At 44.8% G+C, this 12840-nt stretch overlaps 1 protein-coding gene across 2 annotated transcripts in view; it reads left to right on the top strand.

Moving 5' to 3' along the window:
• Positions 1-8251, top strand: part of LOC307228344 (uncharacterized protein) — a 49387-nt gene extending 41136 nt beyond the window's left edge. The window contains exons 24-30 of one of the 2 annotated variants that reach the window (XM_079997982.1): positions 586-673; positions 975-1121; positions 1268-1384; positions 3792-3889; positions 4022-4114; positions 5878-5992; positions 6453-8251. In XM_079997982.1, coding sequence (XP_079854108.1) covers positions 586-673; positions 975-1121; positions 1268-1384; positions 3792-3889; positions 4022-4114; positions 5878-5992; positions 6453-6611 — 817 coding nt within the window. In that variant the 3' untranslated portion in view covers positions 6612-8251. Of the gene's footprint in view, positions 1-585; positions 674-974; positions 1122-1267; positions 1385-3788; positions 3890-4021; positions 4115-5877; positions 5993-6452 lie in introns of both variants that reach the window. The other variant, XM_079997983.1, reaches the window with a different exon arrangement.
• Positions 8252-12840: the final 4589 nt, after the last annotated feature.

Raw genomic sequence — 12840 nt, 5'->3', positions numbered from 1 at the left:
AATCTAGTTTGAATATTGGCAGCAAATGGAGCACTTCTTCAAAATGTGACATTGTGTCATCAACCTGGCAAGAGACAACATATTAATATTGGTTTGATGGCTAAATCTGAAAGATTCATTTAATTCAATTTTTTCATTAATGTGCAATGTTACTATTTAATGAATAAAATATTAAAGTATTTATTATTTTAACTTGTCTTGCTTTTTAAAATTATTTTGTCACACTTATTCTTATTAGCTTAGACATTGTACTTTTTATATTTTTATGATATGAACTTAGTAATGACAAAATTGTATTGTTCCACTTAACCTGTTGTCACACTGTTCCAGTATTAACCAAAGAAAATAGGTTTTTAACAAACCAAAAAATGACATAAATACACAATTTTAATCCTAAATTGCAACCAGAATCTCCTTCTGCTGACCACATAGGGTACAGGTGACAGGTACACATCCAGGTGTTACATCAGCAAAAGTTAACAGAACTGAGTAATTCAAAAGAAAGAAATAACTAAATGATAATATTAATTAAGGCTGTGTTTTGAAGTCTTTGTCTCTCAATCAATGGATTTGTGTGTTTTGTAGATCTGAAAATGTTAGGCTGCGTAGTGACTGCCAAGCCCTGAAGGAGCACCAACAGGCTGCAGAGAGAAAGGATGGACAACCAGCCAAAGTAAGTTTACAGTTTTCAGTGTTCTGCCTTTGTGCCCTGACGTTACACCCTAAATGACATGTTGATATCTTGTGCTTAGAAATTTCAGTACAGCCATTGCTCATTGAATCCTGAGCCTTGGTTTGGGAGATCAATCTTTTATACATGTACAGTATATATGTAATTTTGATAGGCCATATATTGAATAAGCGAATCAAGAAGGTGTCTGCAACAATTCCAGTTAAAAATAAGTTTCCATATGGAATCTTTTTATCTTCTCTTTTGTCATTATTTTGCTATGATACTTGTGTCCGTGTGTCAGGAGACAATGGCGTTGGTGGGCCAGAGCGGATGGGAGGCAACAGTGAACCAGTTGCAAGCGGAGAGGACACAGCTGCTCAGAGACCTGCAGCACTGTCTGTGTGAGATCCAGCAGAGAGACCAGTACTACCAGCAGCTCAATGCTAAGGTTCATTAGAAACTCAAAGATGCATATCTCTATACGGCCTTTTGATGCAGATGTATCAACACCGGCAGTTGTTGATACTGTACATCCGTGATGTATTCACTTCCGTTGATATTGAGCTCTGCCTCTTACCCCCTGTCCTCATTCAGCTGCAGCAGGCTGTGGAGGAGAAAAGTACTGTAGCTGCCCAGTTCAGGGCCGTCTCCCAAACTCTGAGGAACACCCAGGAGCGCTGCCACTGGCTCGAAGGCCAAGGCCAGGCGATGGTAAAAGAGTGTGTGTGTGTGTGTGTGTGTGTGTGTGTGTGTGTGTGTGTGTGTGTGTGTGTGTGTGTGTGTGTGTGTGTGTGTGTGTGTGTGTGTGTGTGTGTGTGTGTGTATGTGTGTGTTAAATTGGGTATTTGAAAGAAGAAAACTCTGCCATCCCGCTTATATCACAGTGTGCGGCTATAATTCATTAAATTCCTGTTTTGGTTTCATTATTTATTTGAAAGCTTCGGCTTTAAAACTGAGAAAAATAGGGATTTGGCGCCCCCACTGTTTCTGAGTGCAATTGCACTTTTACGCCACTGTCGTAAAACTCGGTCCGGTGTCCGAAAATAATTTATTTTACCTGAAAAATTTGAACCTTATCAGTCACATTTCAATAAGTCTGTTACAAACACAAATGGGGCCTGAACGATTTATCAAATTCATTCCAACATTGCAACGCAATTTTCGAAATTGCAAAGATTGCGATTTAAAAACAAAAAAAGGGGTGGAGGGTGGATTATGTAACACAATCTAACCGACAGGGCTGTCCAGGGCCGTCTCTTCCTATAGGTGATATAGGCAGCCGCCTAGCACGCCATCCCGTGGGGGAGGCGGGGAGAGGGGGTGATCAGGGCACATTTTGCACACCTGTCTCCCTCTCCAACGGTACCGACGATGCGCCGGCCAGTGATGGGGTGCCGCGATCAGCGCCACAACAGTGTGTTTGTTATTTTATTTTACGTCCCCTAATCGAGTGAAACAAATGTGAATGGAACGAAACCGTGCGTAATGGGGACATTTTCTCTGTGCTCCATAGCCTATAGCGATTGTTTTAATCCTAAGGTTTTTCTTTTTACTTTAATAGTTAAATAAAGGTATGTTATTCATATCAATTCATGCATCAATTCATCTAATTTCATAATAAGATGTTGGCCTGGCCTACAGGAAAGGGCAGTTTATATGTTGACTGTTTCCATTTTTCTGTTGGTCAAACTATAGAATGATTTCTTGCTTGCTTTTCCCGAATCGTTCAGCCCTAAATGCAAATATAATGTACACCTAGGTAACAGCGCAGCGCCCTTTGCACAGACCTCGCTGCTTCAGCGTGCACCCAGTCCAGCAGTCAGACTGAGTGCATGTGCGAGTCACATCCACTGACTGTCACGCGCAAGTGAAACCAACCCTGTGGGTCAATAAAAGTGCAGGCCGGCTGAGGTGGGTGAGGTGGGGTCAGGGCCCTGCGGGTGCCGGGCACGCAACTGGCCCGTCTCCCCTGTGCTGCCGGGGAGGTAGAGCGTCTACTTTTTTTTTTTATGACCATACCGGACATTTTGACCCGCAAATTTATAATTTATAGCTGGTATAGTTTAGTTTTGTTATAGTTTTTTTTATATAAAAAATATTCCAGGCAAAAAAAAACAGGTAATTACAGGAGCCAAACATCAAGCAAGTGACGTAGTGTCATCAAGCATAACTTTTCCCGCAGTTTCAAACCCCAACACGGAGGTTACATAGTGCAAGAACAGGCGTTCGGAGGGGTGGGAGAACAGGCGTTCGGAGGGGTGGGAGAACAGGCGTTCGGAGGGGTGGGTGGGAATGAAAGAGGTGCCATTCTGCATATTAAAAGTCAGTGTTCCATCAAAATTATTTTGACGCTGTTATTTTAAGGTAAAAAAGTTACATACTGTTGCATTAATTGGCCATTACTCAAGCTTGCAATAGTTTGGACATAATGTCTAAACTATTGACTAACTGTTTAGGTGTGTTGTTTAAATATTCTCATATTTTTATTTATAATTGTTATTATTCAAATTAAAGTTACTGTGGACAGCCACACCTGACCTGGATCTAGGTGATTGGGATCAGAGTGGCTGCATACCTGTTGCTCATTGGTTGGTCTAATGAGCAGCAGGTAAAACCCCCATCCCCACCCACACCCAGGAGAGGAGCCCTGTCATGACAAATGTCCGTCTGCTCCTGGGCTGATTCCACCTGGCTCTTCTTCTCTCTCCAGTAAACTAGTGTGTCTACAACCCCGTCGTCTCGAAGGTGGCGAGGAACGCCAGACCCCAGCTTAACCACGCTCCCTCATCTGCCACAGTTACTTACTGAGAAACAAGTGTTTTTCTTTACAAATCAAGACTTGATAGTGTGACAATGGCATAACCGTCAGTGCTGGGGGGAAAAAAAAAATCAGAATGTTTGAATCAAAAATGTAATTCAATCGTGACCCTCAAATCAAAAATCAAATCAAATTGTGGATTTCGGGAATTGTGACACCCCTATTATTTTCCTCGATTGGTGTTCCATTGTCGCCTACTCAACATTTAGAAATGACAGATTTTACATAAAAATCAGTTAAGGTTCCTTTTTTATTTTATTTTATAGACGGTTAATATATAATTTGCATTTCTACCAGCAGGGCTCAGGGGGTGCTGAAGTGGCACCGGGTGCTCCTCAGGAGAGAAACAGCCACCCGGTCACCATGGAAACCACTGAAGCCGGTCAGCTCCAGGACAGGTGACAGACTCAGCCATTCTGTGTGTGAGAGAAATAACACAGGCATTATGACATATTATTAAAGTTTGAGTGATTGATTGTAAGTCGCCGTTTTAGTGCGTGTCGGTAAGTAAGAGGTTGTGTGTTCTTCAGGTTGTTGGAGGTGGAGCAGAGTCTAACAGAAGAGCGATCAAGGAGGCAGGCGGCTGAAGAGGCTCTCAGCCTGGCACAGGAGAGGGCAGAGAGGTCAGTCTATCCATCGTCCATCTATCTGTACACACCTAGGTGTGCACTTACATAGCACCTGTACAATCCAGTATGATCCAATACACCAGCTCCGCCATAGATTTTGCTTTATGTTGCCTGTAATGTTCAGGGTTTTTTACGCGGTCATAGAAGAGATGTTAAATCAATGATTATCCACCGAGGCTAATCTACCCTAAACGCTGCCTTGCTGAGGTCAAACAGGAAGCGGTGTAGTAATAATAAAGCACAAACATGTGACCGTAATGTTGACATATAAAACATGAGATGCACTGATCGGACGGCTTTCAGCTTGACCAGGCATGACCAGTGACCGGTCGATCAGTGTCAGAGATATTTTCAGATTCCGTTCCGGTCAAATTTACACGTCCGATACTGTTCACATGTACTGTACTGGTTAAAATGCTGCGATACTCAAACCCGAAACAACGTGATGTCACGTAGCTGCATAGTTGATGCTCAAAAAAGAGAGCCAAAGAAAGAAAATGTGTTTGGAAGTACTTCAACGTAAACTAAGAAGATTAGATAAATGATTTATCTATCGCTATCACCGCATTAGAGCGTCTGCTCTGGGTGTTCCGTGCACGAATAAGAGCTTCCAAACAAGGTGTCAATTGTGCAAATCAAGCAAATATTTTTCAAAGCTATGACTTGTTAATGACAAGGGTGTGGCAAACCGTGATTCTGAGATCTTCACCTCCAAAGTTTTACCCACACCAGGCTCATTCAGCCAGCTCCCACAATGCAAATGGGGTTTGGCGGACAAACAAAGCCTCGTGGCTACTTAACATAATGCTGAATGGGCCAATCACGCCAATCACTGCTAACACTGACTTGGATCTATCGCACTCGTCCGAAATATCAGAGCTTCCGCCATCGCTTTGCGTAATCCATAACGACGCGGAAAATAAAGTTTTCACAGACAAGTGAGAGCGAAACACCCCCGTGCTGTGCTTTAACCGTCTGTTTACGGAAGTGACGTAGGTGCGTGACGCAAAAGGGTTTTTCTTCTTCGCCTTTTCACAACAGTGGCTCCGTGTGTGTAAAAGTAGTACGATTTGAAGGTTGAATTCTATCGAAACGGTTCCACATTGGGACTTCACATCACATGGAATATGGAGGAATGATCTTCACCTGGACGCTCGCTTTAAAAGGAAACCATCGATCGCTGTTATTCAGCGCTGTTTAGCATCTAGTAAGTGAACTGTGTTTCTACATGTAATCTAACGGGAATATTTAACTCCACGGTTTAACATTTTTTACTATTCATAAATCAAACTCGGTTTTGAAAATACGTTGCGAGATAAAAAAAAATACAACACAAAGGAACATGAATCTGGAAAAATCTAATTTTCCTTCAAAAAAAGGATTTTTCAACTTACTTGGCTGCTCCTGGCCATTTTAGAAATGCGCGAGATGGCGAGTTTTGCTGTGGTGGGTCACATATTTCATTTTATTGGAACTCTGTGACATTTTCATGTTCTGTTATTATTCCATAATAAGTAATGACCAATAATAAACACACACGGTCTAAATCAGAAATGTCACTATTGTGGTAACTGAAAATGACAGCGGTAGTCCCTATGTGCAGCTGTCTTATCGCGTGAGCGTGATCAGATCACACACTGCATTTGCCATTGACGTACGTACATATCGCATGTATCACACACACCGTTTATAGACAGACAGACAGACAAAGAGAAGCGTGTACTCTGTTTGCAGTTGTAAATGTGTGTGTTTTGTAGTGCTGGTTCCAGCCTGTCCAGAGCGGTCAGGGAGGACTTTGCCATTCAGATGGAATCGGAGGAAGAGTGGGAAGCCTTGATTCTGAACCCGAACCAGCCCCTACTCACACGCAAGGTACACTGAGCTTTAATGTGTTTCTTTATCTGTGTCGGGGGACAATCTTTCACCAAACTTGATTGTATTATTCACTCAATAAATAATCAGTTCGGGAGCTCTTGGTGACTCAACGGAGGAAGGGTCTGTCAGGATGCATTCAGCCGCCATAAGACTCGAGCCTTGCATTCCGTCAAATTAACAAATGATAGTTCCCACCCAGATGGTGTGTTAACGTTGAGCGCGTTTCTTTCGTTGGAAATCAAAAGCTCCCGGTTCCTGTTGTTCATCCCCGGCCTTATCCAAACATCTGTTTCCCAACATTCATCGCACCGGCTGACCCAAAGCTTCACTCCTGAGGAAGAATTCACCGCTTTCTCCCTGTGTCTTTACAATATCTTCACGTTCAAGTGATTGATCTGAACGTCGACATAAACATGTCTTGTTTTGTTTTGCGTTGTTTTTTTCCCTCCGCTCCCAGGTGAAGGGCGGGGCGCTGGCGTGCCGGCGCTGGCTGCGTGGCCGGAGCCTGTACTGTTCCAAGCTGCTGACGACCCGCGCCCGCTCCAGATACTTCTTCCTGGCCTACTTGCTCTCCCTGCACGTGCTGGTCCTCATGTGCCTCACCGGCGCCCTCTAGTGGAGGGCCGTGGTTGCTGTTGGTTTCCAGCCACCTTGAAACCATGTCCTTATCGTTTTGTTGTCTTTTTTTTGTTTTGTTTTTTTTTTGTTTTGTTTTGTTTTTTTATTGTCGTGTCCCAGCCAGGAAGCAACAATCTCAATCAACAGACTGAAATGACTTTTCTTTTTTGTTTGTTTTTTGGTTTTTCTGAGGTCTGTAACAGTGGATGGAGACAGGCTACTGAACATATTTAGCTGTAAGGTGCCTCCCACACAGGTTTAAGAATGAAACTCAAATGCAATATAACCCAGTCTCCTGGTTTTGTTCATAAATGGTTCGACTAGTGTTTTTCAAATTGGTACGTAGAGAAATAAATGAGATGGGCAGGAGAGGCTTTGAAGCGGATGAATCCTTTTAATTCTCATCTATAAAACAGAAAATCCACATATCAGTGCTATTCAAACCTTGTGTCCCTCTAGCTTGAAGCAGTAATACACCCCCTTGGATCCATCTATACACCCCCATGGATACACCTCCACCCCCCCCATGTCTCCCAACTCAAAACCCACTGAACGATGGACACCCAGAATCCAAAATGTGGGCGGCAGCCGGTGTCTCTGGTACTGCTCCGCCTCCACTGCCTTGCTCGGGCCCATACCTTGCACATAATCTTGCTGCTGCTGAGTTTATATCTATGCACTGAAATTCCCATCTCTCTCTCTCACTCTCTCTCACTCTCTCTCTCTCTCTCGCTCTCTCTCTCTCTCGCTCTCTCTCTCGCTCTCTCTCTCTCTCAGAGCTCACTAGCACTACACCCATCCCCCAATCAGCCTCCCCTCTTTACATGTATAGCCAAAGGATGTGTATGTTCCGCCCCCTCAGTATGATCCCAGAACGCTCTTACCACGTCTCTCTCTGAAGCTGTACGAGATGTGATCTAATGATATCAGAAACTGAGGATGTAAATATGCCTCTGTTTGACACCTATATCCAGTCAACATCCTCAGTTAAAAACCTACTGTACAAAACGAATGTGTTAATTTATGTACATATTTATACATTTCCACCCACTCCACTCTGATCTGCATTAACTGTATATGTTTTGTTTGAGTTGGGGTTTTTTTTGTTTTTTTTTTTTGTTTATTTTGGGATTATTTCCGCCGCTTTAAATCGTTGACTTGACACTGAATGGTTATCAGCAAACACGCGCTGCGCAACTCAACACGGTTACCTTGATTATCTTCCATGAATCACAGCTTTAAAACTGACATGGCACCGCTTCTACCCATTTGAAATAATTGAGTTGATTCAAAACGACACAGGATGAGATGTTTCTGCGTGTTTCTTGATCCATTTTTGTGGAAAGACTTGCTGCTGGAGTTGTACTATGTCCTACTGTTCTGTATATAAAGGTGTTCAACGGACTGAAAGAAAATCTATTTATAAATAACTACTGCAAAAAGTCCAGATGTCATATTTTCTACACAGGCTCTATATATATTTTTTTTTTGAAGAGTTGAGGAGGGAAAGTGATAACTTTCCAAGCCCTTTGGTTCAACGTGTGCAATGCTGTGTGTTTGTGTGACAAGGGGGGCTTGATTTGAGAGCGGCTGGTACATTGTGAAAGATTTTAATAAAAACATGATTTGGTTTCTGTCTGTTTTTTTTTTTGTTTTTTTTTAATGCTGGTAAACAACTTTCACTAGTACATGAGTATGAAAGCCCGACTGTGGCTTAGTATGGCCAACGAAAGCAAAAGGTTAGATTGGGGGATTTTCCATTTTGGATACATATGAAAATCGTGTAGAGGAGGTCAAGTTGGGCAAGAACCCGTGGTTTCTGCTTGGTGTATGATCTCTGTATTGGATACGCTTGAGCTTGACCTACCATCTCCTTAACGCGCCCAACTGAAGTGACGTCACATTTATACAGCATTTTGGGCTTTCCCCGGTGCGCTACATCAATACGACCACTAGACGTCACTCTTGCCCACCACAATACCAGAGCCATGGTGGCGCTGAGATGTTGGAGGTCATTTTGCACGGATGAGTAACATGCCCAGAGAGGGAGAGTTAAGAGTTATAAAGAGCAATACAATACATGGGATGGGAAATATATAGTCTGTTTGATCTATGGGTATATAATTATAACATTCATCTTAGATAATTTCAACTTTTGTAGATATTGAAGCGTATTTTCCAATGCTATACATCTGTTACCCTTGTATTTGACCTTTTTCTAACGCAGTTTTGTAATATTGTCCCCGTGTGCAGTACGTTTTGATGGCTCGTACCTCCCAATCAGACGATTCACCTTCGCCTCTCCGTCCGTCCAACTCAGAGTTAATTCTTTCACCTCTGCGTCGGGGACGTCTGCTGAAGGTGACCGCACCTCATTAAGTGCCGCGCCGTGTTTATGCCTGTGTCACGGCTTCTCCTTCAGCAAGCTCGGCCCCCGCCGCCACTGACCCACTTGTCCCTGGCGGTGGAGAGAGGAAGCCGATAGAGGTGAGAACATCTGGGGGTTGGGGCGGGGCTGCTATGATTAATGGACTTCCAGAGAAAGAGGGAGGGAGGGAGAGAGAGACGACTTCTGCAGAGTGGCAAAGTGAAGAGCCCAAGTAGGCCGTTGTCAAGGTGTGTTCAATGGTGAGAATTCACGCTGAATAAAAACAACGACAACTTTATTAATCGACGCATCGTTCGCGTGATGTCAAAGCCACCACGGGTTTCCACACGCTGATTGTGATCGAATGGATGACTTTTTCACGGCTACGGAAATCTCTCACCGACGCGATTCCTCCGGCTGCAGGTAATCATCCCGCTGTGTCGAAGGACTCCACCCCTCCACCCTAAAAGGCCTTTGATCACCGTGATACCCGAGGAGATCAGTGACACTGATGAAACGCCACGAGGAAAGGCAGAGAGATGACGTTTCAAGAGGGGAAATCAAATGTTTTTTTTTTTTTGTTTTTTTTTAAAGAACCTGCTCTCATCTTGTCTTTACTCCGAAGCCCCAACACCCCCGAAATGCAAAATGAATGGTTGCGTTGCGTTGCGTACCCTGTCGATCGATCATTCCGCGGCTAAGTTAAATCTCAACCTGGACGCGGCCTCCCGTTCATGTGGGGATTCGTGTGGGTCTTGGTGGAGGCGTTGCAGGATCTCCACCCCTGTCTTTGCTGCCGCAACAAAGTTCTTTCCTGTCTCAGATCCTCGTGTTAGACCTATATTTTTCGCGTGCCCTATATTATGTCCCACTTTGCAATTAGGTCTGCTGCCAGTACGCTGAAATACGAGTGTGTGTGTGTTAACCTGCAGAATGTGGCGGTTCTTTGTGTGTGTGTGTGTGTGTGTGTGTGCGCGCGCGTGTTTAATTCTTTGTGTACACATATGATTTTTAAAAATGTTTGTGTGGCGCTTCACGGCTGTGTTTGAGCGAGTCTTACACTTTCCTCTGGCCTGGTGCCCTCTCCACACCTCCAGAGCCGAGCTGCGACCCTGTCTCATCACACACCTCTCCCCACCTTCCCATGGGAACCCTCCGGACACCGTTTTCTTTGGGGTTTTTTTCCATCCTCTCCCCTTCTGTATATTGTAAAGTGTAAACTCTGGAATTCCTCTTCTTGCCACTTCTAACAGTGTGATGTTCTCTTTTTATGTTGTTGTGTTTTTTTTCTGGCTCTGGATGTGGAGGTTCTGGGTCCATCTCGGGGGGGAAAAGGGTTGATGGGGGAAGACTGGTGATGCAGCTTATTGACAATCAATGAGTCCTCTACTTCCTCCTGTTTCTGGACACAGTGGGAAAATACAGTATACTGTATATAATATAATATAATATAATATATACAGGTACTATAACTGCTTTGTATATCCGTTTCAAATTTGACATTTGACCAACTTTGCACTGTTTTGTCAAATCCCTAGAAGCCTTTCTCTCTAGACACAGACTTTATTTTGAGCAGGTATGCCTGGTTTGTCTTGGTCGTGCTCTGATAGACTGTTGCTCCCTCGATTGGTCAAGAAGGACAAATTGTGTCATTATTTTACAGCTTTGTTGACATTCATTTAAATTTGTTGAAGTGACCATTTATTTACAAAAAGCAGCATCTGTACTCTCTGTGGTCCTGCATTTGACTATTTGCTTCTGTTCAGGACTAAAAACATGATGCCCTTTTGGCGTGTGTAGCCACGTCTTCTGCCTTAATTTAATCAAAATGACGCAATAGTAGGATCTAGGCAATGTGGCCTTTAGGCACCGTAACCATAGCAACAGCGTTTTCTATACATTAAACCACACTGTAATTGCACACCATTTCTCCGTCGCTCCCTCCGTCGTCCACTTTTACACATCGGGCTTCGGCACATCGGCAGCACAAAGACCGCGGTTTCCTCTTTGTACCGAACGTCTCAATCCAGGCCCCCCCCTTCCTCGCCTCTTCATCCCCCGCCTCTTAAGTGCTCGCGGTGATCGAGTGGTGGGACGCTGAACGCAGCGCACGCCAGGCGAGGCTGCTCCTGAAGTTTTCATGACGAGCCGCCCTTCCGTGAGGATGTCGTGAGACTCCCAAACCCGAGACGGAAACCGCGTGAGAGTAATGGAGAGGTGGAGTGGAGGAATCCTGGCGCTATTTCTTACTCCGGGTCTCCATCGCGTCTTCCCCAGCTTCCCTTTTCCCTTTTTTTTCTCGTTTTTTCCCTTATTTCCTTTTCCCCTTTTTTCCTTTTTTTCCTCCTTTCATTCGCCTCTGCTGTGTTTCATCCATATTAATAGTGTTAATTTAGCAATGAGTTGGACGAATGCAATTAAATTAATTATTCACGGCGACGAGGGGAAATGGGAGAGTCCTGGATGTTGGAAGTTTCACGGGGTGAGTTTAAGGACGGCGTGTGAGGCCGGCAGCCCCGTGGAAGAGTGACCGCGGGTCTCCATCTTATTGGGTCGCCGCAGCCGGTGCTCAGCCCCGATTTGAAGGCGGCCACGGCTGACTGCGCCGGCCATCTCTGACACCTTGGTGTCATGCCGGTCAACAAGCGTCATAATGTTTTTGTGTTTTTTTTTGGGTGGGGGCGGGGGGTGATCGTCTGTGACAAGGCATTGTGGTGTTTTGGTCACTGTGGAAGACTGAGTCGTTCACGGCGGCTCGTATTGGTTTGATTTTGTTCCCACAGCACGTGACCCACAGAGGACCATCTTTAAATAGCAAGATTATTACTTACAAACCCATTCAAACTACACTGCTTTCACCCAACGCCCATGCCATCCTCTGATAATTTAGGTAATCATTTAGGTAAATTTATGATTTACTAAGAATTCATTCTTATTCCTGTGTGTGTGCGTGCGTGTGCGTGTGCGTGCATGTGTGTGCGCGTGCGCGTGTTTCCATAACCCCTTGAACAGAGATGGGGATTAAAGAAACAAATGGCCCAAGTTGAAACAGCCTGAAAATCAGCAACAATACGAACGAGTGGCCCTCATCCTGCATTCCAGATTGTAATTGTTTATTTACATAGCGGCGGCAGCGGTGCCCGTGGAAAAAAAAAGGAAGGAAAGAAAACCTCTTTTTAGCCACGGTTCAAAGGCAGCATGCGGGGCAGAATTATGCTGGGTGGAGATCCTGCTGCTAATTGCCGCATTTCTCACTCAGATAAAGTGCCCCACAGCCTCGCTAATTTACTGAGCGTGCGAGAGAGAGAGAGAGAGAGAGAGAGAGAGAGAGAGAGAGAGAGAAAGGAAGAGAGGAATTTATAAAGTTAAAAATGTTCTTCCATTCTCCATCAAGAGGGAAAAAAACACTTTTCACACAATGCAGAGGACCCTGTGGGAATCTACTCCCCACATCTCCTGCCTTAAGCCGGCATCCTGACATCGCGGGGAACCTGGGCAAACCTCCGACCAAGCAACATCATCCTTATTTGGCGTCTCAAGCCAGGGGGCCTTCACCGGTTACGACCTTTTAATGACGCAGCTCGAGGCCGGGGCCGGGCCACGTCCGAGCTGCTGGCATCCGGAGCAGCCGGAGCGATGGGGAGAGGGGAGGGAGAATCCTCCAGCTCAACCGCTCTCTCGGTCACCGCAGATACTCAAATATGCAAACGCGAGAGCGGCTTCGCTGCTAATGGAATCAAAAGCCTCCGACTAAGAAGGAGGACTTGAGCTCCTCTGTCAACACCAGCCACGCGGGAACACCCTCGAGTCCGTGACGCAGTTCTGTTAATAATGAATCGGATGGCGGACCGCGACGCCA

The sequence above is a fragment of the Zeus faber genome (genome assembly GCF_960531495.2).
Source record: "Zeus faber genome assembly, chromosome: 3".
NCBI lineage: Eukaryota > Metazoa > Chordata > Actinopteri > Zeiformes > Zeidae > Zeus > Zeus faber.
The sequence above is the reverse complement of the archived record's forward strand: the minus strand, read 5'-3'. Positions and strand labels throughout refer to the sequence as shown.